This window comes from Mustela nigripes, chromosome 2 (genome assembly GCF_022355385.1).
Source record: "Mustela nigripes isolate SB6536 chromosome 2, MUSNIG.SB6536, whole genome shotgun sequence".
Taxonomy (NCBI): domain Eukaryota; kingdom Metazoa; phylum Chordata; class Mammalia; order Carnivora; family Mustelidae; genus Mustela; species Mustela nigripes.
The window spans coordinates 25,774,684-25,800,813 of record NC_081558.1 but is presented as its reverse complement, the minus strand read 5'-3'; the positions used below and the strand labels follow the sequence as shown (position 1 = coordinate 25,800,813).

The following is a 26,130-nucleotide window of genomic DNA, read 5'->3' as shown; positions in this document are numbered from 1 at the left end:
TCAGAGGGAGAAGCAGGCTCCCTGCGGAGCAAGGAGCCCGATGTGGGACTGGATCCCAGGAGGCTGGGATCATGACCTGAGCCGAAGGCAGCTGCTTAACCAACTGAGCCACCCAGGCGTCCCTCTCTTATTTTTTTTTAAAGAATTTATTTATTTGTTTGACAGGGAGAATACAAGCAGGGGGAGTGGCAAGCAGAGGGACAGGGAGAAGCAGGCTCCCCAGGGAGCAGGGAGCCCTGGGATCATGACCTGAGCTGAAGGCAGACACTTAACTGTCTGATCCACCCACGTGCCTCTAAATAGTAATCTTTGAAAGAGTCTTAAATAATAGGAGAAAAGCCTTTTATGTTTACCTATAAAGTTACCGTTTTTGGTAGTCTTTGTTCTTTTGTGTTTATTCAAATTCCATCTACCTGAGACTTCCTTTAACCTTTCTTATACTGTGTATCTACTGGAAATGAATCCTTTCATTTTCTCCACATCTGGACAGAAATCAGTAAATTTTTCTTTTAGATTTCATACTTTTTATCTCTAGAAGTTGCATTTGGTTATTTTCTCTGCTGTTTCTCTATTCCTTATGTTCATTTTGCTTTAACTCCTTCAGCATATTTGTAATAGCTCTTCTAACATTCCTCTTTCTGTTGTGTTACCTCTATATCTATCTATTGACTGATTTTTTTTCCTCTGGGTTATAGATACTGTAAATTTTACATGGATAAATGCTGGGTTTGTTTGTTTATTCTTTTAAAGAGCATTAGACTTTACCTCTGCACATACTTAAATTACTGGATTAGTTTGATGTTTTCAAGGCTTGTTTTAAGCTTTCTTTTGGTATTTTTAGAATAGGCTTTATTCTAAGGCTAGGTTAGCTATGCTACTAAGGCATGATCCCTCTGATGTTGCCTCTGAATTCCTCCAGTGTTCAAAGAAGATTGAACTCTACTTGGCAAGAACTCCTGTCTCCAAGTTTTGAGTAAGCTCTGGTAGCTGCTCAGTGTACAGCTCCCCAGATAGTCTTTGCCTCCTCTCCCATAGTTTACCCTATTCATATATGACTTAGCATTTAGCAATAAAATCAAGATGGTACCTATCCATATTACTGGACCTCTTTTCCAAGCATCTCCATCCTCTCTGGTACTCTACCCACAAATTCTGCCACCTCAGCTTTCCTTAACTCTGCTCTCTGTTTATTCAACTGAACAATACTATCAAGTTTTGATTTTGTTTTGTAGTCTGGAAAGTGCCTCCCGATGGATGTCTAAGGCAATCCGAGAGATCACTTTAATTGTCTCCTTTTTCAGGGACCACACTGTTGCCCTGGCTATTGTATAATTTCTAAAAACAGTTGTTTCATTCACTTCATCTAGTTTTCCAATTGTTTATAGCAGTAGAGTAATTCAGTTCTGATTATTTTATCAAGGCTATAGAAGCAGAAATTGATTTCATTCAATTTTAAAAATCAGCAATTTACAGCAATCTTTATTTTGGTTTTACAGGGCAAAGAAAGAGATTGAATACCAGGAACTGATGTTTCTTTTAACTGGAGGAGTGAGTCTTAAGAGTGCTGAGAAAAATCCTGATCCAACTTGGTTACAGGATAAAAGCTGGGAGGAAATTTGTCGTGCGAGTGAATTTCCTGCCTTCAAAGAACTCAGGTAATTGTTTAAACTTGATGACCACAATGAATAAGGGTAGCTAAATTTGTAAACTTATTGTTTAACAATCTCTTTTTAAATTATTTTCCAATGAAATAATTATTAGACATTTTTTTTCCATTAGGGAACATTTTTGTGAACATATAACTGAATGGCAGAAAATTTATGACAGTAAAGAGCCACACAATGCTAAATTTCCAGTACCAATGAATGAAAAACTAAATGAACTACAGAAAATAATAATTCTTCGGTGCTTAAGGCCTGATAAGGTAAAAAGACAAATGTGTTCTATTTGGAATCCAGTTAATTTGCCACGTAAGAATAAATCCCGGAAATTAAAGGCACAACATAAGGAATACAGTCAATGATATTGTGAAAGCGATGTAATGGGACAGATGGTAGCTACGCTTGTGGTGAACATAGCATAATGCATAAACGTATTAAATCTAAGTTGTACACCTGACACTAAAGTAACAATATATGTCAATGTGTAAGGACCTATTTAGCCAGAGCAGCCCCATCCTGCCCTTGCCCCTCCCCCTTCAGGGAACTTACTTAAAAACAAGTCCCGGAAACCAGTCCCAGGTAACAAAGCCCAAATACAAAGTTGGGTCAGGCCAGGTGGAGGTATCTAATCAATGGGGGCGCATACTGTCTCCCTAGCTACCAAGGAGTATGGGCCCCACCCTTTGGGTGCCCTTTGGGAGCCAATTCTGACCAAGGCGATAGGCTAGTTCAAATATCTACTATAGGGTAAACTGTAATTCAATTGGTCACTTATGTGTGACCTAGCAGGACTGTGCAGCTTTCTCTGTGTTACAATCTCATTGGTCACCTGTGCATGGCCAGGCCCAACCATATGGCCTTTGCCCTTAAAAGCTAGTCTGTAAAGAAGAGAGAGGTCGCCTCTTTGCAAGAGACAGATCTGGCCAGTCAGTTTGATTCTTGATGCTTGACACGAAATAAAGCTTTGCTTGACCTTCGCTTTGTATCAGTCTCACTCCTTTGGCCATGGACCCAACAAACGAGCCTCAAAAAATTTTTTAAAGATTTTTATTTACTTATTTAATAGAGAGATCACAAGTAGGCAGAGAGAAAGGTAGAGAGGGGAAAACAGGCTTCCCGCTGAGCAGAGAGCGGGAATCCCAGGACTCTGAGATCTTCACCTGAGCCGAAGGCAGAAATTTAACCCACTGAGCTACCCAGGTGCCCCTATACTCAAATTTTTTTAAAAAATAAGTCGTTTTAGATTAAAAGTTATTGTTATTTCATTCTTTGATCCTCATTCTAGATACTTAAACAGGTTCATTGAGCTCCTTGGATTTGTAGGCATATAGTTTTCCTCAACTTGAGAAAAATTTTGGTCATGATTTCTTCAAATACTTTTTAAAAAAGATTTTATGTATTTATTTGCGTTGGGGAGGGGCAGCCGGAGAGGGAGACAATCTCAAGCAGACTCCATACTGAGCATGGAGCTTTCGGCACAGGGCTCGATCTGATGACCTTGAGGTCATGACCTGAGCCAGAACCAAGACTGAGGCTTAAGTAACAGAGCCATACAGGTGCCCCTTCTTCAAATACTTTTTTCCACTTAACCCTATGATTCCAAATAAATATACATTAGACTGCATGGTATTATATCATAGATGATTGCTCTGTTAATTATTTTTAAAACTTTTTCTATCACTGTGCTTCAGCTTGTATAGTTTCTATTGTTATCTTTAAGTTTTCTTATTCTTCTTTTATAGTGTCTAATCTGCTATTGTTCCTATCCAGGTAATTTTTTTGCTTCAGGGGCTCCTGGGTGGCTCCAGCAGTTAAGCATCCAACTGGGTTTTGGCTCAGGCTGTGGTCTCAGGGTTGTGGGACCAAGCCCTGCTTTGGACTCCTCATTCAGTCGGCAGTCTTCTTGAGATTCTTTCTCTACCTCTCCCTCTGCCTTTCCCCTTGCTTACAAGCACTAAGGTGTGCTCTCTGTCCTTCTCTCTCAAATAAATAAATCTTTAAAAAAATTTTTTTGTTTCACTTATCATATATTTCACTAACAGAAAGTTCATTTGAGGAATGCCTGGGTGGCTCAGTTGGTTAAGCATCTGCCTTCAGCTCAGGTCATGATCCTAAGGTCCTGGGATTGAGTCCCACATTGGGCTCCTTGCTCAGCAGGGAGTCTGCTTCTCCCTTTCCTTCTGCCTGCTGTTCCTGCTGCTTGTGCTCTCTCTCTCTCTGTCAAATAAATAAGTAAAATCATTTTTTTAAAAAAAAAAAAGCTCAGTTGGTTCTTTCTTAGATATTATATATTTTTTTCATTCTGTTCATGTTTTCTTTAAATATTTGAACACAGTTACAACAACCGTTTTTAAACTGACTGCTAATTCCATAATTTCTAGATCTGTTTCTATTTACTGATTTTACTCTTGGTTATAGATTGTATATTCTTGTTTCTTGGCCTGCCCAGTAATGTTCGATTAGATGCCAGACATTGTTGATAATTTGATTTTGTTCTTTTAAAGATTGTTGAGTTTTATTCTGCTAGTTCACTTGTCAGCAAACAACACTTATGGGCCAGATCCAGCCCATGACTTATTTCCTCCAGCCCATGAGTTGATAATGGTGCTTGTATTTTAAAGAGTTGTTTTTAAAAAAGAAGAAAAAGAATATGCAGCAGAAATTGTATGTGGTCCACAATACCTAGAGTTTTTACTATCTAGCCCTCTGTAGAAAAATGTTACCAATCCTTTTGGCTACATAGTTACATTATTTAGCTTCAGATTGTTCCTTTCAAAGATTATTTTAATATTTGTTAGCACAAATGCAGGACAGCCTTTACTCAATGGATTGTTTAGCTCCACTAATAAAGCATGACCCTTGTGGGTGCTTTACTGAATGCCCCAAGTGATCACCAAAGGCTTTCCACTGTGGCTATTGCAAACTTGAATAATTCCCAGGTTTGCATGAACTCTGGTAGCTCTGTAGATCTTCTCAGGTAGTTCCCTTCTACTTTGAACTCTGCAACTTCTATTGGCCTCCCACCTTGAACTCTGATTTCTGTCTTCCCAAGTTAGCAACACTGTGTTGCTCTGCTTTCAACCACTTTTCCTATTCCACAGGCTGGAATGTACCTCCCAGAAGAAAGCTAAAGGGACAATAGATCTCATCTTGTGTGTTTCCTCTTTTCATAGAGATCAAAGTCTGGTAGCACCTGTTGTCTGAATTGCCCAGTGTTTGAAAATGGTTGTTTTTTAAATTTTGTCCATTTTTAGTTGTTTATGTGAGAGTGTAAATCTGGGCCCTTTTAGCAGAAGAGGTCATATTGGTTAGCAGTAAAAGATGGTAGAAAATCTTAACACAGGTCACAGTTTTGTTAGTATACACATGCAACAAAAATCTTTTTTTTTCTTCTTCCAAGTTTTTATTTAAATTCCAGTAAGTTAACATACAGTATAATATTAGATTCATGTGTAGAATTTAGTGAATCACACCTACATACTATACCCAGTGCTCATCACAATTCCCTCCTTAATCCCCCTCACTTATTTAACCCATTCCACCCCTCACCTTCCCTCCAGTAACCCTTTTCTATAGTTTGTTTTCTATAGTTAAGAGTCTGTTTCCTGATCTGCCTCTCCTTTTTTACCCCTATGCTCATCTGTCTTGTTTCTCAAATTCCACATATGACCAAAATCATATCGTATTTGTCTTTCTCTGACTTATTTCCCTTAGCATGGTACTCTCTGGCATCATCCATGTCATTACAGATGGCAAGATTTCATTCTTTTTATGGCCGAGTAATATTCCATTGTAGATAAATACTACATCTTCTCTATCCATTCAGTAGATGATGGACACTTGGGCTCTTTCCATAATTTGGCTGTTGTTGATAATGCTGCTATAAACATTAGGGTGCATGTATCCCTTCGAATCACTAGGTCTGGATCCTTAGGGTAAATACCTAGTAGTGCAATTGCTGGATCATAGGGTAGCTCTATTTCTAACTTCTTGAGGAAACCCCATGCTGTTTTCCAGAGTGAACTTATAAAACTGAACACCCAAAAAACAATAATAATCCAGTTTAAAAATGGACAGAAGATGGGGCGCCTGAGTGGCTCAGTGGGTTAAAGCCTCTGCCTTCAGCTCAGGTCATGATCCCAGGGTCCTAGGATTGAGCCCCGCATTGGGCTCTCTGCTCCGCAGGGAGCCTGCTTCCTCCCCCCTCTCTCTCTCTCTCTCTGCCTGCCTCTCTGCCTACTTGTGACCTCTGTCTGTCAAATAAATAAATAAAATCTTTTAAAATAAATAAATTAATTAAAATGGACAGAAGACACAAATAGGCATTTTTCTGAAGAAGACATACAGATGGACAGCAGATAGAAAAATCTTTCTCTAGGTGAAATAAACAGGCTGATACTGATTTTCACACCTTCAGGGAAGGTGATTATGGTGTTACAAAAGAAGAAATTTTTTTCTTAAGATTTTATTTATTTATTTGACAGAGAGAGAGAGAGAGATCATAAGTATGCAGAAAGGCAAGCAGAGAGAGAGGGAGAAGTAGGCTCCCTGCTAAGCAAAGAGCCCAATGCAGGCCCCTATCTCAGAACCCTGAGATCATGACCTGAGCAGAAGGCAGAGGCTTAACCCACTGAGCCACCCAGACGCCCAGAAATTTATTTTTTGATAGCTAATGCTTATTTTATTTTACCATATAAAATATTTAATCTTTTTTACTTCCTATTAACAAGAATAATATTATTCTAGTTACTGAGCTGGTTAATTTTCAGCCAAATACACCTTTCTCTTTCATTAAATGCATATGACAAGTTAGATCCTATTTCATCTCATTAGGAGATGCATTCCAATTTATAAATACATATATATATATATTTTTTTAAGATTTTATTTATTTATTTGACAGACAGAGATCACAAGTAGGCAGAGAGGCAGGCAGAGAGAGAGGAAGGGAAGCAGTCTCCCCGCTGAGCAGAGAGCCCGATGTGGGACTCGATCCCAGAACCCTGAGATCATGACCTGAGCCGAAGGCATCGGCTTAACCCTCTGAGCCACCCAGGCACCCCCATATTTTTTAAATTTAATCTCCATTAGCCAACATAGAGTGTATCATTAGTTTTTGATGTCATGTTCAATGATTCATTCATTGTGTATAACATCCAGTGCTCATGAAATCACAAGCCCTCCTTAATGCCCATCACCCAGTTACCCAAAAGAAAAAATTTCAAGCAGAAAACCAAAAACTATTTTCATACATGTAGTTTAAACCTTGAGAGAGTCACTTCCTCTTTCTGAGCTCCATGTATACAATGAAAGTGGTGAAAGTAATTGCAGTATTCCCTTCTTTCTTTCCTTTTTTTTTTTTTTTTAACATTTTCTTTTTAGTAAAGCTTCCCAAGGAGCATCATCTAATGCTTCATTTACCCTCTGAGTAGATGCAAACAGAGGCTTACATAATTATTAGACTCCTGAGTATTTCTTCCTATTTTAAGTCTTAGAGACCTTTGTGCATTGTTAAAACTTACCTCATTTTTTTCTACCTGACAGTTGTGTGTATATATATATGTTTCTTTCACTAAACAGTAAATCCCTTTAAAGCCAAAACAATGCTGTATTCATTATTTTATCACCATAGCCTCCTTTGTTCATTGTAAACTTAGCAATGATTAACTCTGCATCTGGGAAATACTCGCCTAATTTGCACTTCATAGAGTGGTTCCCTGATGGCAATGGAAACGTTTCAATGCCAAGTATGGAGTTATTGCCTAGTCTGCCATGCTTGGAAGTCTGCTTAAACATTACAGCCCTTACCATACTGTAATGTGCAATAATTGTCTGCTTGTTTGTTAGCATCTCCCACTGTGCTCCGAGCTTCTGGAGATCAGAACCCCTGTCTTCTTTTGCTCAGTATCTCCAGGACTTAAAGCAGTGCCTGGAAGATAGTACGACATCTCAGTAAATGTTGTGAATTGAGCTGAATTGAATTGAATTGAATTAAACTAAGTTCAACCTAAGCCTCTGCTTGTAAGGATTCTTCAGAGAAACTGAACCAATAGGATTGGTAAGATAGAGATTTACAGGAACTGGCTCATGTGATTGTGGAGGTTGGCAAGTCTAAAATCTGCAGCCTGGAGACCCAGGGAAGAGGTCATATTGCAGCTCAAGTCCAAAGGCAGGGGACTGGCAGAATTTCCTCTTGTTCAGTGGAGGTCTTTTTTTTCTCTTAAGGCCTTCAACTGATTGAATGAAACCCACTTCCATTATGGAGAGTAATGCACTTAACTCAAAGTCTACTGATTTAAACGTTGATCTCATCTTTAAGATATCTTTTTAGCAACATCCAGACTAGGATTTGACCAAATATCTGGGTATTCTGTTCTAGCAAAGCTGACACCTAAAATTAACCATCACAAAGCTTATCACCAGGTGTGTTCAAGTCACCATAATTTCTTCTCTAGAATATCTTCCATGAAGGGTCAAAATCTTATACAAGAGTCTTATAAATTTTTCTTATATTAAGTTACTGAAACAAGGTACTTTTTCTACAGAAAATTCTCTTACTTGATTTCAGTTACATCATCTCAGGGAACATTGCCCTGGTCTGTGCATAGAGCAATAGAGGTAAGGTCTCTGTGTCCTCTGTCTCCTCTTCCTTAAAATTTCCATCAAAGATCTGTGCTAGATAGAAACTCTACATGGTGTTAATGGTTTAAAAAAAAAAAAAGATTTCATCATTGCTCATGTGAAGTTACTAAAGAAAGTAAGTCTGTTATATCTTTGTGAGCTCCTTTTTTGAAAACTCTTCAGTGTCCTTTCACTACCTATAGTCTAAGGACAGAAGTACAGCTTGGCAGTCTTGTTACCTTGGCTAATCATACCTCTTTTCACAATTCCATTCTTATCTTGAAACTTCTGTAAATTTCCACTGTTTAAAACTACAGAATTGCTCACAACCACACAAAATTTCTCCTACAGAAGACTCCATCCTTCCTTCCCACCTATTCCATACAATGCAGACCCATCTCTGCCAGGACCACAGAAGCCTGTCTTGATCTCTCCTCCCTTCACTGAATTCCTACAGCTTCACTTTAGAAAGGTGTTTAGCATTTAGAATGTGATATCGAATACCTCTTCGTACTTACTTTCTGCTGCTAATGTTGATGGGGATCATTATTTTGCTTCAAATTCATTTTAGGGGCGCCTGGGTGGCTCAGTGGGTTAAAGCCTCTGCCTTCAGCTCAGGTCATGGTCTCAGGGTCCTGGGATCGAGCCCCTCATCGGGCTCTCTGCTCAGCGGGGAGCCTGCTTCCTCCTCCCTCTCTGCCTGCCTCTCTGCCTACTTGTGATCTCTGTCTGTCAAATAAATAAATAAAATATTTTTTAAAAAATTCATTTTAATGTAATTTATAAATAAGTAACACATTCCTGTGGTTCAGAACTGTTTTGAATACGTGAATACAGAGAAAAGTGGACCTCCGATCTGCATCTCCCAGGCTCTCAGTATCCTTTCCCTCAGGCAACTCATGTTATCTGCTTCTTGTTACCCTTTTATGCACTTAGAAATATGCATACGCATAAATTCTTTTTTCCATTTATTTTTAACACAAATGGTTGCATCCACTGTTTTGCATGTTGCTTATTCCCCTGTTTATAAAGAGCTTTCTCTCTCTTTTTTTTTTTTTTTTGCAATTGAGTACGCCACAATTTCTTTAACCGTTTCCTATTGATGGACCTTTACAATATGTATATATTATCCCCTATAAAAATGTTGCAATAAATAATCTTATTCAAAAGTCATTTCTCACATATGCAACTTTATTCTCTCAGAATAAAGTCCTGGGAATAAAATTGCTGAATCAGTGGATTTGCCCATTTGTAATTTTACAGATATTGCCAAATTGGCCTTCATGAAATTTATACCAGATTACTTTTCCTCAGCAGTGTATGAGAATATCTGTTTAACCCATAGTTTTTTTCCACACAGATCTAAACTTTCGGATCTTTGTTAATCTGTACAGGCGGGTTGAGGAATTTGGGGACTTATGGGGGCAGAGCAAGGCATGGACACAAGGTGGTAATGGGCGCACAGGAGTACGCAGGATAATGCTTAAAGAGTTTACATGCTGGCAAGAGAGAAGTCCCTCACAGCAGGAATCTCCAGATGCTGGGATTGCGGGTTGGGGATCCCATAACTCTAAAGGGAGCTCCCTTGGGAGAAGAGAGAAGGGACAGTGTCTTGGGGATGTCTCTCAGCAGCACTATGGTTTGGAGTCACTGGATTGGACCTCTGAAAGGCTGCACTGGTTTGGGGTCTTTATGCCCTGGGACTTATCGATAGCTAGCAGATGTTGGGTGCAAAGTAGGCAGGCTGCCAGTGGCTAACCATCTGCTTCTTTGGGCTATGTTTACAACGATCGAATGTGCAAAAGTTTGAGTTTAGTGCCAGTGGGCTTTTGAGCTAACATGTTTCAGCGTGCTGTGAAAGAAACCCTCTAGGGGGGTCGTCAATACACAGACACTCTCCTTGTCCCTTTACCTAACCATCTGATACGGGAAAAATGGTATCTAAGTATAGTTATCATTTGTGTTTTTTAAAATTATGATTATTAGGGTAAGACTAAGCTGCTGTAACAAAGAGACCCAAAATAAAGTAATCTAAGTAAAATAAAAGTGAATTCTCGGCCTAAGAGCCCAGAGCAAATACCTGAGAACTGGCAGGTAGCTGTTTCTGAGATCACCCAGACATTCACATTCTTTCTCTCATGCTAGGAAAGTCCCCTAGAGTGTGGTCCTCATCAGTGAGATTGAAGCTGGCTCATGAATACCACATCTGTTGAAGAGCAAAAGAGAGTACTGAAGGCAAATAGCTTCCTTATAAAAATACCTTTTGAGGGGCACCTGGGTGGCTCAGTGGGTTAAAGCTGCTGCCTTCTGCTCGGGTTGTGATCCCGGGCTGCTGGGATCGAGCCCCACATTGGGCTCTCTGCTTGGCAGAGAGGGGCTTCCTGCCCCCCCCACCCCACTCTCTGCCTATCTCTCTGCCTGCTTGTGATTTCTGTCTGTCAAATAAATGAATAAAATATTTTTAAAAATACCTTTTGAAAGCTCCATGTATAACTTCTACTTGCATCCCTCTGGCCAAAACTTAGTCATGCAGCCACATTTGAGTACAAGAAAAGTTGAGAAAACTTGGGGTTGTATCACCAAGAGAAGACAAACAGGGAGACAGTTTGCATTTCTGCTCTACTGAATGAGGTTGAGCATCTTTTCGGGTGTTTTACATTTTTATAAATGGATTCTATAAATCATTATCTATAAATTGTTCATCATCTCTGCCCATTTTTCCTTTGGATTGTTAGTTTGGTTCTATCGGTTTATGGACGCTTCTTACGTATTAGAGAAATTCGCACTTTGTCTCTGATATGCAGCATGCTTTTCCGGACCATTAGACTCAAACTGTACTCTCTGTCAGTTTTCAGTAATCACCACCATTGTTACGTGAAATGAAAATCACTCTAAAGGGCATATTGTTTCTCTCTTTAACAGATAACTCCGGCTATTACAAATTACGTAACCGACAAACTGGGGAAGAAATTTGTGGAGCCTCCACCATTTGATCTGACAAAGAGTTACTTGGACTCAAACTGTACCATCCCTTTAATTTTTGTGCTGTCTCCGGGAGCGGATCCTATGGCTAGTAAGTCTGCCTACTGCACACTTTGAAGAAACTATAAGTAAACCATCTTGCTCCATGGCCATCCCTTATAGGACTGCAGATCACTTAGTAAACCTGAGATGTATAAGGAAAAGTAACTGGAACCTTCCAGGGAAGTACCCGCACACTGAAAAGTAAGGCATGCTTTATGATTTTAGAGCAAGCACTGAAACTGGTATTTTGTGCTCTCTTAGGCCTGCTGAAATTTGCAAATGATAAAGCTATGTCTGGAAATAAATTTCAAGCTATTTCCCTGGGACAAGGACAAGGACCAATTGCAGCAAAAATGATCAAAGCAGCAACAGAAGAAGGAACTTGGGTGTGCCTACAGAACTGTCACCTTGCAGTCTCCTGGATGCCCATGTTGGAAAAAATATGTGAAGATTTTACCCCTGAAGTCTGTAACTCATCCTTTAGGCTTTGGCTCACAAGTTATCCATCTCCGAAAGTACGTTTACTTTGTATGAAGTTCAGTATATTTATTCAGTTTTCTCTTACGTTGTGTATCTTAATCAACATTTAAATGCTACACCTTGGGGTGCCTGGGTGGCTCAGTGGGTTAAAGCCTCTGCCTTTAGCTCAGGTCATGATCCCAGGGTCCTGGGATCTAGCCCCACGACCGACCGGCTCTCTGCTCAGTGGGAAGCCTGCTTCCCCCTCTATCTCTACCTGCCTCTCTGCCTACTGTGGTCTCTCTCTCTCTGTCAAAAAAAAAAAAAAAAATTATAAACGCTACACCTTAACAGGTCTTAAAAATATTTCTGGAGTCCTTTGTACCTATTTTTAACCCACTAGTATATGCATTTTTAGGACTCAATCTTCATCTCTTGAGTAATGCTCTGTTTATTCTGTCTTAGTTCCCAGTAACCATCCTACAGAACGGAGTGAAAATGACTAATGAACCTCCCACGGGTCTTCGGCTAAATCTCCTTCAATCTTATCTCTCTGATCCAATTTCTGATGCTCAGTTTTTCAGTGGATGCCCGGGAAAGGAACTGGTAATGTTCAGCCTCTGGAGCTTTTGAAATGTGCTCTTACAGTGAGAAATATCTGGGAATATAAATATTTAAGAATGTTAACATTCAGGCATTTTCTAAGAAGGCAGATATTATACTTATATTGTTCATCATTTTCTTCCCAGCAGTGTGTGCTCTGCTTCTTGCAGAGAAGACAGTCGAATAGGTATCTGTTGACTGACTGAATGCCTTAGTTTGTAAACCAAAATCCAATAACAAGTTTGACAAAGACCCAAGAGTAGCAATCTGTTTTCATATCATGTATTCATTCTTTCAACAAAATGTGTGTTTGGTACTCTGCTGGGTACTAGATATAAAGCAGTGAGAATAAAATAGGCCACCTCCCCCCAAATCTAGCTTCATGGAACTTAAATCCTAGCAATACCATTTTGACATATTAATCTTGCTTTTCAGTGCACTCAAGTAAAACCGTTTGTACATGGTACATGGGACTTAGGAATCCTAATAAATAAATAGCACTCATTTTTCCTTGCTGGCATTCTTACCAAAAGTGTAAACAAAAGTGAACCAGATTATAACTTTAGTTACTGATATAGACTAGGTTGGGAGATATAGTTGATGTCTGTGAACAAATAGGGTTCATATCACGGAATAGAATTAAGCAGATTGATCCACCCTCAGGAACAGAGGAAAACTTTCTTCCCTAAGGAAAGCTGGCTTCTAAGATGGAAAAGCTGAGCAAAGCATATCTGGTTAACTTTTCCAAAATTAATCAACCAGATAGATTATTCCCTTCTCCTGCAGTGAATACAAGGATAGAGAAAATCTAGAAGTGTTACACTGAGGTCTCTTCACATGGAAGGAAACATCAACACTAAAGGAAATTCATTCCTTGCCTTCACCCCAATGCCATTGATCATACTTGCCTATTTGAGCTAGAAAAAGAAATAAAGAATTGAATTCTTTGGAAGCCAGCTAGTTTCTGTTTAATGATACCTTCCGTGTTCCCCTAATTCTAAAAGCAATATTTTATTTGAAATTCTAGGAGAAAAGTAGGATATTTGGTGGGTTAGCTAGAAAGAGAGCTTAATAAAATGGAGAAGGTAGTACAGTGTCTGATTCCCATTGAGAGTTTGAGCTTCTGCAAGAAATCTCAATATTTCTCTGATATAACAGGTGCATTTTTGGCCTACAAGCATGACCAAAAATGTGGAGGGATTGTGATCTCCTTAAGGACCCCATTGGGTGAAAATACGTGGAAAATATAGGCAAATTAGGTTATTGCTCTCACTGCCAAAAGTTTTTCCCCTTTTAAATGTTTCACCACAGCTTTCACTCCATTTCTTTAAAATATGCTTTAATTTATGTACAACATTTCAAGAATATAGTTATTCAGTAAGGCCATGGTGTACTTGCATTTTAATATTATATAAATAATTTCTACTACATCACATGAAGATAGTTGGATTTTTCCTGCATTTGGAGCTCTGTTTGAAATGATCGAATTTAAAACATCAAGGTAGCATACTTGAAACTTACTGGGGGGTTCCTCAAAGAGGTGGGTGACCATCCTCCAGAGTACTGACATAGGCTCAGGGAAAGGCCCATCCCTTCTGACATACCTGTCCCGCATATGAAGATGCCAGGCCAGAGTAAACAAACAAAGGTTTCAAAAATGATCTCCGAATGGAAAGTCATAAAATCAGGAACTATATATTGGGATTTATTCCTATCATAATAATTAATTATGCCCTCACCCTTCTAGTCTTAAGCATATGCCATTGAGTCTGTGGGATAACATTTTAAGTATTGAAGTTATAAATATCTGTGAAGCAACACCAAAGTATACATAGCCAGTACTTTGGCAAATGGTAGAATTGTTGCATTTTAACAAAGTTTAATATTGCAGTTTGTCTAGCTTTGGGGGTTTTAAGTCATAAGATTAAAACTTTTTATAACATGCATTGTTTGAGTTAGCACATCTTTTTTAAAAAGAAGTTTACAGAAATATATGATCATAGAATCTTATAATTGTTGATTCCCCTCATTTTACTGATATAAATCTGATCAGAACTTTTTCTTGTTGCCTAATTTTTATATTCAAGACATGGGAGAAGTTGCTGTTTGGAGTTTGTTTTTTTCACGCCCTTGTACAAGAGAGAAAGAAATTTGGTCCTCTTGGCTGGAACATTCCATATGGATTTAATGAATCAGACTTACGCATCAGTATTCGACAACTACAGGTAAAATTAGAAAGAAATTAGCATTGATGGTGGATCACTGTGTGTCAGGCCCTAGACAACTCCCTTTGCTTAAAATAAACTTAATCCTCCCAACATCACTAGTGGGTGGGTAGATGGAGTAATTATAACCATGGTTTATGAAGCACTACCTCTGTGGATTTTTTCTGGTGCAAGTAATGGAAAACCTGATTCAAACTGGCTTAAACCATAATGAAACTTATTGTCTCAGGGAGCCTGGGTGGCTCAGTTGGTTAAGTGTCTGTCTTCAGCTCAAGTCATGATCCCAGGGTCCTAGGATGGAGCCACACATCAGGGTCCCTGCTCAGCATTTAACTGATTTAATTAAACTGACACAGCCTAAGCTTGGAGAACACTTTGCTGAAATCATCCTACTGCAGATAACTGGTCAACTGAGAATTCTCCACCTTCTGGCCAGGTCCCGGCCTGCAGCCTCTGGTGTCATCAGCCCTCCCAGCCCAAACATTGGAGCTGACAGGCATAGACTAAATCCTCTTTTTTTATTGCCAAGAACTGGGTACTCGAGAAGGGGGTCAGTCTTTAAATCATCTTCACCTGGTCCTACCAGCTGGCTACCTCTTGCTTCCAGAGAGGCAGATAAGCACACTTAGGGTTAAGTTCACAACCAAGGAATAAATTATTAGTCTCTGTGTCTTGCATATGCCACAATTTTAACATGAATTTCTCTTGGGATCTCTTCCTTTGGTTTTGGGAAAGGGGGGAAACCCAGTTAAACCTACCTTTCCCTTCCCCCAAAAATAAGAAAGGGAGAAACTTACCTCTCTCACAAATAACTTATCCTGCCACAAAAGACAACTTTCCTGTGTCTCCTGTTCATATCTCTTGATACTTCTCTTCCTCCTGAAAACATGGGAATCTCAAACAAAGAATGATACCTTCTTTTAACTTGGAAATATTTTTTCTTAACTGTGCTTCAGTTCTGTTATAATTCCTGCACTCTTAGGTAATTTTCAGTGGCAGGAAAAGTTCTCATCTGGTAACTTATACCATCCAAATATATATATACCAAAAGTTCCTGTCTATGGGAAAAAGTAAAGGATCTGGAACTGGAAGAAATAAAATTCAGGCCTTCATATCATTTCACATTTCCCAGACTCTGCTTCCTGTTTGATATGGTTATTGGGAGATGAGTAAGATAATGTAAAAGCTATGCAAATAGTAGTTTTTATTACTATTGTAAGAGGTGTCATATTGTGTGAACCAGGCTTTGGCACTAAAAATTGTGATTACTTTGTTTTAATCACATTTAATGACATTTAATGACAGTGCCCTAAGTCAGGCACCAGGTTTTCAGCCTGGGCGCTATTGGTATTTGGGGTCAGATAGCTCCTGGCTGTGGGCAGCTGGCCTGTGTAGTGTTTAGCAGCATCCTAAACTTCTGCCAGTAGATGGCAGTAGCACCCCCAACCACTGATCTAAAATGTCCCCAGATAGTGCCAAAGGTCCCCTAGGGGACAAAATTGCCCCAGTTAACAGCCAGTTCCCTAAAACAAGGTTTATTCAAATTCATATGAAAAAGACTTGGTAATTTTCATGTCATCTTTTTTTGTTAAATGTTTTTCTTATTACAGAAACAATGCATGTTTATTTCCCCACCCTAAAATTGGAAGATGCAGATAAGCAAAATAATTTAAAATAAAAATAAAATAAACACTAATGGGGCACCTGGGTGGCTCAGTCAGTTGGTAAAGCATCTGACTCTTGACTTGGGCTTGGGCTCAGGGCGTGATCTCAGGGTTGTGAGATTGAGTCCCATGTGGGGCTTTGGCCTTTGCGCTGTGCAGGGAGCCTGGTTGAGAATCTCTCGTCCTTAGCATCCCTCCCTATTCTCACTCTTTCTCTCTCTCAATAAATAAATAAATAAATAAATAAATCAAAATAAAATAAACACTAATAATCATAGCCTTCCAGAGGTAAGTTGTGATGATAGTTCTTTCAGCCCCACTTCTGGGCATATAGATAGATGATTGACAGGTGTTTAATGTCATTTTAAAATGGAAATGAAGTGAAAATTTGTGAATTTTTTCTCATTTTATTTTTCCTTTGTTTCAGTTATTTATAAATGAATATAATACTGTTCCATTTGAAGCTATCTCCTACCTGACTGGGGAATGTAATTATGGTGGAAGGGTGACAGATGATTGGGACAGACGTCTCCTCTTAACCATGCTGGCTGACTTTTATAACCCACAAATCATTGAAAACCCTCATTACAAGTTTTCTCCCAGTGGAAACTATGTTGCACCTCCTAAAGGCACCTACGATGAGTATACTGAATTCATTAAGGTAACTGATGCCACTGAAAATAGCAATTTTCAGTGTTCCTAAATTTTCTAAAAGCAAATAATGAAGTGTTCCCCTGTAATGTAGAGGGCTAGACAAGTAGTATGGTTTCAGTCAACTTTCAGTATCTTTTGTTTCTGGCCATTACTGAAAACTGGAAGAGTTTGGTTCCTGGGTGCTTAATGTGTAGGTGATTTTTAACCCTTTTAGGTCTGCATGTGTTTACACCTTATGAATTAATGTAGCTGGTGGAAATGTGATGCTTGCTTCATCTGTTTCCCGGCAGAATCTTCCATTCACTCAACACCCTGAGATATTTGGATTACATGAAAATGTTGATATTTCCAAAGATCTGCAACAAACCAAAGTCCTCTTTGAATCCTTGCTCCTCACCCAGGGAGGCTCCAAACAGACAGGATCCTCAGGGAGTGCTGACCAGATTCTACTGGAAATCACCAAAGATATTCTCAAGAAGGTGATGTTTAGTTTAAAATATGTTGCTTATCCTATAAATTAAAATGGTACTGAAATGACCATCTGAAGATTCCGTTTAGCAGCATTAGGACCTTGTGTGAGAAACTGAGCCTTTGTGAGTCTTAGTTCCCAGACCTGTAAAGTGGTGATCATAGTGCTAGCCGTATAAGGTTTTTGTGAACATTTAAGAGGTCATGAATAAAGAGCTCTGCGTGATGCCTGGCACAGTGTAAGTTCCTAGTAACTACAGTTGTGGATGAGCTAATGAACATGTGACTTATTATCATTTCCAAGCACAGATAATGGATCTGCTTTATAAAAACTGGAGGAAGTTATCTGAACTTGCTGGTTCAAGGGGTGAATGGTTTTTAATCAACTTTAATCTATACCTTAGAGAGGGGGCACAGGGAGTAAGATCAGCACTAAATTAGTAACTACAGCTTTTTTTTTTTTCCTTCATACTATAGCTCAAAATACTTAGTCTCCAGGTAAAGTGGAATGATACTCTTTTCTCACTTTTTTTCTGTGTCTTAAATTCAATAAGGAAATACTAAGGGAACTTTAAAAAGATTATGGTCACCAGCGCAGATCTTCACAGTTGCCCTCCAGGGTAAATGCTATAATTAGCGCCATATTTCAGTACCAGGTATTCTGATAGAGCAGAGCCTGACCTGTGGTCCACCTGCCTGGAAAGCCCACAGATAGCAACACTCCTCTCCTCTGCCTTGGTGGCCTTGCCTTGTGACTTTACAATAATTCTTTTGCTCCACTCAGGGACCATTATCTGGAACTCCTTGACTAGAAAGCTTCTTTGCCTTTTAAGAGTGTGAATTCCAAGGTCTTGAGGCTTGATTATCAGTCCCAAAGTTCCCTTCATGTCTCAAGCATCTCACAGGTGCTTCAGAGAAAGCAGACACTTGACACCTTCTGTCTCCCTGTTCCTTGGACCCTTACTGTAGTCACGCATTAATTATTTGAAAGTGGGATAAGCTAAGCTATTGGGAGCCAGTTGATAATAGATTGGAAATAAATATAAAACAGGAAATGGCAAATCGGTTTTATCAGTGAAAAATAAGATTCATCTTACAAAAGGAAATTATACAACGTTTCAGAAATATATACCTTCTGCAAATTGCGATAGCATGTAGCAAAGAGCATTGGCTTTGCAGTTAGAGACCTGTGGATTTAAACAGATCATCTTTTGGCTGTGTGCCCTGGGCAGTCACTCAACCTCTCTGTAGAGTTGACCCTGAACAACAAAGGTTTGAACTTCACAGATCCAGTTATATGTGAATTTTTTTGATAAATACAGCACAGCACTATAAACATATCTTCTCTTCCCTAAGATTTTCTTAATCACATTTTATTTTCCCTAGCTTACTGTATTGTAAGAATATAGTATGTAATACATATGATCTACAAAATATATGTTAATCGATAGTTTATGTTATTGGCAAGGCTTCTGGTCAATTGTAGGTTATTAATAGTTAAGTTTTTGGAGAATTGAAGTTATACTTGGATTTTTTAACTATGTGGGGTCAGGGGGTCGGTGCCCTAATCCCTGTGTTGTTCATGGGTCAACTGTACTTGAATAGCCTCATCTGTAAAATGGAGATGACAACAGCCCCCTGAGAGTGCATGGTAAGGATTACATGCAATAATGTACGGAAAGCAGCACAACGCCTAGCACGTAGTAACTGCCTGGGGTTAGCTACCAGTGATGTGATAGCTGAATGAAACGAATTATCCATTCCCAAGGTAATACGTGATCTTCAAAATCTATTTTCTTAGCTACCAAGTGATTTTGACATTGAATTAGCGCTACTGAAGTTTCCTGTAAGATACGAAGAAAGCATGAATACCGTATTAGTACAAGAAATGGAAAGATTTAACAAGTAAGGATCTCTCTCCCCAGTGGTTCAGAAAACAACCAATCAAAGTTGATTTAAAAAAAAAAAAAGCACACTGGTTTGAATTATAATTTTTAGTAAAAATTATCAAAACCTGTCATTTCCTTAGGATCCACCTGCATGCTCTAAAGTTGTATGGTGTTCTGCCCCAGCAGTGAAGGTGCCTTTTAGAATGCAAAAATGATGGTGGAAATGAGATCTGTTTTTACTGGTGAAAATATTCATTAGTTGTAATTCTCACCCACCCGTTATTAATCTCCTCAGGAACTAAAGACCAAATGAGCCAACGACAAGTCTTTTGTCATTTTTCTGCCACTTGATACATATACACCTCTCCTTCCTGAGCCCCACCTAGGTCAATTACATACCCCATGACAGTGAACAAAGTATTTGCTTTGAATATTTTAATTGAATTTTCTACTATTCAATACTGGCTTAAGGTATAGAGAAATTGTTTTGAATGAATTATGAATTTTCTAAGGTGTTTTCAAGTTTATTTGGATTTCTGGACTTGTCAACACTTAAAAATATACTAAAACACTGTGATGCCTTAAGTCAGCACTTTTTATACAAAGACCATATGTATTTATATGTAATAACGTACTGTCTCTCAGTCTTTCAGTTGCCTAGGCTTCTAGACTAAAACCCTCAGCTCAGGTCTATTTACAGTGTTCTTAGCAGTTTGGGCCTACATGGGAAGCAAAGTATTTGCAAGTATATCCATGAATTTATGGTTTATGCTTTAAGGAATTATTTCACAAGTTTCAGCCTTTGCATTACACCTTCATAACTTTTTTTGTATTTGCATTTTACCCTTTAATGGTATTTACCTGACATTTTCCCTAAAATCATTCTCTGCTTAAATTAGCCTGGTTTTAAGCCATAACACCCAGAAAGTAGCAACGTTGAAATATTATTTTCTATATTATGTAATGATTAAAATGAAAAATGTTCATCTAAGTGTCACCTAAAAGTACCTTCCCTTACCAAGTGGGAGATGACTCCATTTAGGGAAACACTCCCATAACGCTGTGAATGAGATTTCTGCTATTTCTTCTGAAAGACAGACATTGGTATTTAACCTCACATGTACATTGATGACTTAATTTCTTTCTTTGCAGTTTAATTAAAACTATACGCAACACTCTACAGGACCTTGAAAAAGCTATTAAGGGAGTGGTTGTAATGGATTCTGCACTGGAGGCACTCTCTGGCAGTTTGCTTGTTGGAAAGGTTCCAGAGATATGGGCCAGACGATCATACCCAAGTCTTAAACCCCTAGCAAGTTATATCACAGATTTTCTAGCCCGGTTGAAATTTTTACAGGTAAAAGATTATATGTTTTATTTATATATACATATAATTTTATTTTTTGGTTGACCGGAGAGAGATTAGAAATGCTCCAATCACTTGAATGTCTCTGAGTTGAGCAGTGTGGTTAGCAGTTTCATGATAATCTAACCAAACTTTTAGAATATTGAAAATAGGGGCATCTGGGTGGCTCAGTCAGTTAAGTGTCTGCCTTCAGCTCAGGTCATTCTGAGCTGGATGGATGCTTAACCAACGAGCCACCCCGGTGCCCTATTTTTATTTTTTTTTAATTAGTTAGTGGGCTTGTTCGTCTAGTACACGTGCTTGCCATTTGTATTTCTCCTGTGAATTGCCTCTTCATCTCTTCAGCCCATTTTTCCTCAAGGCTGTTTCTGAAAAATAAATTTCTAGGAGCTTTTTGTGTAGATTTTACATTTAAGAGACAAAAAAAAAAGTCTAGGAAACTGCGGTTTTCAGTGTTCAGGCTGTAGGAGAGTTGCCACTTAACAGTTTTTTCCTCCGTAAAACAGTCAATTTTATCTCACAAGGCAAGAGTCTGATGGTGTGTGGTAAGAACCCAGCAAAAGTGGACTATTCTTTTGTAACATCATAACTTGTTGAACTTTATCAAATGCCTTTGCAGCATTTATTGCTGATGAGGTGACTTTTTTCCTTCTTCAGCTTGTTATTGCATTGAATTATGTCACTAGATTTCCAAGTGTAAAACCATCCTTGTGTTTTCTAGAAAAATTCCTGTTGGTCAGTGGATCCTTCTTCTAGTGCTTTCATCAATTCCATTTGCCTATTTGTAGGGATTTTGATAGACATTACCTAGTCAGCCTCCAAAAAATTATTTAATTGTATCCCCAATGACAGTGAATATGAGTGCCTGTTTCTCAGAATTAACCCTTTTCATCTTTGCTGACTGGATAAGTGAAGCTGTATGTATCGGGCCGAGCCCCAGCCGCATTCACAGCTTTCTGAGTTCGTCCTGTGTGTACCGGCCTCTTCCCATCCCTTCCAGAAGCATTTGACATATCGTTACTCGCATCCTCCCCTTGCCACAATCTTCTTTTTTTTTTTTTTTAAACACTTTAGTTCATTTCCCAAGCTTTTCTGAAACTTATTGGAACTGCTTTCCATTTCCCATATATTGCTTCCTTCCTAAAGGACCTCAAAGAATCATTACGTTGGTCTTTTAGAGGGGTCCTGGCACGGTGCCAACAGGGAGAAGCTCCAGGACAAATTTCTTTTGTTGTTGTTAATAAAAACTTCATGCCACGTTCCCTACTCGCTGAAATTTGAATTTCCCCCTTGGAATCATTCCATTCAAATGAGTAAGAAAGATCTCACTCATGATTGGGCACTTCTATCACCCTTCGCCACACAGCTTCCTCTGAATGGATCTCTCCCCGATTGTCCCCTTACCCTTAGGGAAACTGTATGGTTTTCCCCTCTCCTTTTTTTTCTCCTGGACTCTTGACTTCACCTCCCAATGCATTTTATTTTTTTATTTTTATTTTATTTTTTTATTTTTTTTTTAAAGATTTTATTTATTTATTTGACAGAGAGAGATCAGAAGCAGGCAGAGAGGCCGGCAGAGAGAGAGAAGGAAGCAGGCTCCCGGCTGAGCAGAGAGGCCTGATATGGGGCTCGATCCCAGGACCCTGCGATCATGACCCAAGCCAAAGGCAGGGGCTTAACCCACTGAGCCACCCAGGCGCCCCCCCCCCCCAATGCATTTTAGAGTTACCATGTTAAGCAAATGAGTTGTCCAGAGTTTTCTCTTTTTTCTTCTTTTCTGTCTCACCATTCATCCTAGTTATCTGACACTTAGTGTCTGTGTGACTTTGAGCAAGATGGTATTCATCTTTCTGCCCTCCAGTCTCCTCATCTGTAAAGTGGAAGGAATAACTCACTGAGTTATTTTGTGAGCCAAATAAGGTAATGAACGTAAAGTGCTTAGCACAGTGCCTGGCACGCGCTAAGTAAATGGTCACTAACTCAGAAGCCCTGTACAAGTCGCTGACCCAGATACCCATGACATTCTTGGCTAAACAAAGCCCTGGAGTGAGCAGGGGAATTTTCTATACCCTCACCTTCTGGGCTCTAACAGCTTTTTTGTTCATGGTGCTGGTTCTGCCTGGCTTGTGTCCTTGTCAAGCTCCATTTCTTTCTCTACCTCTTCTTTTTTATTTTTAAGATTTATTTATTTATTTGAGAGAGATGGGTGGTAGGGCAAGAGGGAAAGAATCTCAGGCAGATGCCTTGCTGTGTACTCCCCCGACCAACGCCAGGTTCGATCTCACAATCCTGAGATCACGACCCAAGTAGAAATCAAGAGTCCAGTGCTTAACCTGCTGAGCCACCCAGGCACCCCTCCCACCTCTTCTTGATTTGATAAGCTTGTACCGTTGCAACATATCTAGCACCAGTCTGGTCTCTTCCTCCCAGGAAGCAAAGCAGGCTTCTTCCCACAGTGCACTGCTCGCTCAGAGACAGAGTTCATTTTATTGATTCATCTGTTCATTCAACTAATAGGAACTGAGACCCCCACCCCTTTGTCCAAAACATCCTATTGTGTCCTCTGTGAGGTGAAAGGGTGAAGACCACATGAGCCCTGCCTTCAAGTTGCCAATAGTCTATAAGGGGATAAGCTTATGTATCTAAGAAAAGACAAATCCAGTAGACTAGGGGATGCATCATAAAAGATCAACTCATAAAATGTTCTGGGAATTTGAAGAAGAGAGAGAGTTCTTCTAGCCCAGGAAAGCAGACAGCTTGTTTATTGGATGCGGAAGCCTTTGAGCTGAGTCTAAAGGATAAGAGGTTTTGGACACTGTGGGGAAAATGGAAAAGGACTTAAAGATAGCTATGTGATGAAAGGCACTATCTCATTTAAGACTGATTCTGCTGTAAAAATTCTGACATAAACACAAAGTTTATTGCCTCAGTAATTGGAAAACCCAGAGCATCAGGCTGACCTGGGGTGCAAAATGGCTTCCTGGTCCTGGATTTTTGCACCTTGTCTCCTGGCTCCACTTCTCTGAGGCTTGACTCCATCCCCAGGGAGGTTCTTTTCTGATGGTAGCAAAAGAGCAGCAACTCTGGCCCCACATCCACACAGTTTCAAAGAGCTGAGCGTCTTTTCCCCACAAGTCCCAGCAAGAGTCTCTGCATCTCTGGCTTTGACTGGGTCATGTGTCCATTCCTGAATCGATCACGATGACTGCAGGTATCCTCGGCCGGCCTGAATCACGCGCCCACCCCAGGAGGTGGAGTTCCTGCACCAGAAGCACTTGGGTTGAGAGTGTGGAAAGTTCTTGCACCAGAAGCACTTGAGTTGAGTGTGGAGGAAAGCCTCCATCGGGGTGTTAAGAGTCGTGTCACTTGAAGATAAGCTGAAAATACAGTACAGTGGATGTCCCTCCAATGCAGAGAAGAGACCAGCAAATAGTTGGGTTAGAATGCCAGATGCTTGAAGGGGAATTAATAAAAGGGACCAAGCGGAAATACAGTTTTGAGGCAAGATTGTGAGATCTCTCATATAGGAGACTAAAATGCTGAGACTTTAGTTTGTAGAGTAGTAGTAGATCTCTAAAGAACTATGCAAGGTGCTAAACCCAGTCCGAGCCATGCATGGTGAAGTTGACTGCAAACATGACTCTAGATGTACTGAGGAGAGAGGGAAAATGTGAGAAGATGGACACATAAGTACAGAAAGAAGTGGCTCTCTGGAGGGGGCAGTGGGAGTTGAGAGGTTTGAGGAGCTGGAATCAACACACAGGGGCTCTGTGCTATGATGTGTAAGATGGCTGACGGTAATGGCTTTTGAGTGGTATTAAGTAATATAAAAATTTCCAAATAATTTACCTTTGGCTCTTTGTAGAAGATGTGAATCTTTCAAACTTTGTTTTATTCATTTAATATTAAAATTAGTTTGATCTTTCCAAGAAGAGGAACTATAAAGGCAAAGAAGTAGAAGGTCAAGGTTGCATGTTTTGTGTGTCAGGGAAGAGAGTCCTGTGATGGAAAGTGTGGGCAGCACAAAAACCAGAATCGGGTATTGTCTATGAAGTGAAGCTGTTTGAGCTGGAAAATGAACATAATGTTTTTTTTTTTTTTGCCCTTTACAGGACTGGCATAATTCAGGAAAACCAAATGTGTTCTGGCTCTCAGGATTCTTTTTCACCCAAGCCTTCCTTACTGGAGCGATGCAGAATTATGCCAGAAAATACACCATCCCTATTGATTTACTAGGATATGAATTTGAGGTACAGTAACCCCCTGAACTCCACAGTCTATCATTATATCAAAATCATGTATTTAAACAAGGAAGAGATACAAAATTCCTATCTTTATGGTCCATTATAAACTATTTGACTTCTTTCCATTCTTTGTGTTTCATGAAGAAAGTAGATGATACTTGTCTCACTGCGTCTGATAGGACTTTTCTATATTTCAATTTCCACTCAAATAATCTAATGTTCCTCTACTGTTTTAACAAAAACCAATATAAGGTACAGTAAAACCTGAAAAAAATGCTTAAAAAAGAACTGTATTATACATTTTTATATTTACACTTTTACTGAAAATTTGATATAAGCCATTATAGAGTGGAGTTTCCCTGAATACATTCTGAAAATTGAGCAGATGTTTTCCTTATGAGACAAAGTTGTCTGGGAAAGAGACCATTACGAGTATGGGCCTCTCCCTTCAGGTTATTCCTTCGGATACATCCGAGACGGCCCCTGAAGACGGCGTGTTCATCCACGGATTGTATCTCGACGGAGCACGCTGGGACAGAACAAGGTCAGGGCTCTCAGCCGCAGAGACGTCTGTAGTTGTAGCTGAATGAGTAAAACATGGCATCGGCTGCTTCCCTCCCGCCCACCCCAACAAGGGCCTCTTCTAGGGAATTATGGCAAGCAGTAAAAAATAACAGAATCCTTGCCATAAATCATTACTCAGGCTGGAGCAACTGATCAGTATTTTTAGGTCCTGAAGAATTTGTAGTTAATATTTCAATGGTCTAACTAGTAGAAAATTTAGTTGAAATTATTTTCTTCTTCTGTTTTAGGACTGTTACCTTCTATTATAACAGGCAGGAATGCCTCACTTTCAAACATTTTATGGTTATAGTATACTTCCCATTTCTGTTGGTGAATGGGAAACTTTCTCTTAGATTTTGATGACATAATAAATAAATATTTAAAATCAAGACCGAATTTCCAGCTTGGGAAACTGAGCATTGCTATTCTTGTTTAACATACGTAGGGAAGGGGCACCTCGGTGGCACAGTCACTTCTGCAGCAGACTCTTAGTTTCGGTTCAGGTCGTGATCTCAGAGTGGTGGGATCAAGCCCTGAGTTGGGAGTCTGCTTGACATTGTCTCTCTCTCCTTCTGCCTCTCCAGTTCATGCTTGTGTAAGCTCGCTCTCAAATAATATATAAATTTTTAAAAATGTACATCGGGCTAAGAGGGAAGGGGAGTGATTATTTCCCTTGGAGCCCTGCTCT

The 26,130-nt window shown here is 39.5% G+C and overlaps 1 protein-coding gene across 1 annotated transcript in view; it reads left to right on the top strand.

Annotated features, from left to right (window-relative positions):
* Positions 1 to 26,130, top strand: part of DNAH12 (dynein axonemal heavy chain 12) — a 209,709-nt gene that overhangs the window by 181,068 nt on the left and 2,511 nt on the right. Inside the window, exons 60-71 of the mRNA XM_059387847.1 lie at positions 1,497 to 1,655; positions 1,780 to 1,924; positions 11,205 to 11,355; positions 11,568 to 11,821; positions 12,231 to 12,371; positions 14,456 to 14,593; positions 16,685 to 16,918; positions 17,202 to 17,390; positions 19,181 to 19,284; positions 20,421 to 20,625; positions 24,747 to 24,884; positions 25,331 to 25,422. Coding sequence (XP_059243830.1) covers positions 1,497 to 1,655; positions 1,780 to 1,924; positions 11,205 to 11,355; positions 11,568 to 11,821; positions 12,231 to 12,371; positions 14,456 to 14,593; positions 16,685 to 16,918; positions 17,202 to 17,390; positions 19,181 to 19,284; positions 20,421 to 20,625; positions 24,747 to 24,884; positions 25,331 to 25,422 — 1,950 coding nt within the window. The remainder of the gene's footprint in view (positions 1 to 1,496; positions 1,656 to 1,779; positions 1,925 to 11,204; positions 11,356 to 11,567; positions 11,822 to 12,230; positions 12,372 to 14,455; positions 14,594 to 16,684; positions 16,919 to 17,201; positions 17,391 to 19,180; positions 19,285 to 20,420; positions 20,626 to 24,746; positions 24,885 to 25,330; positions 25,423 to 26,130) is intronic.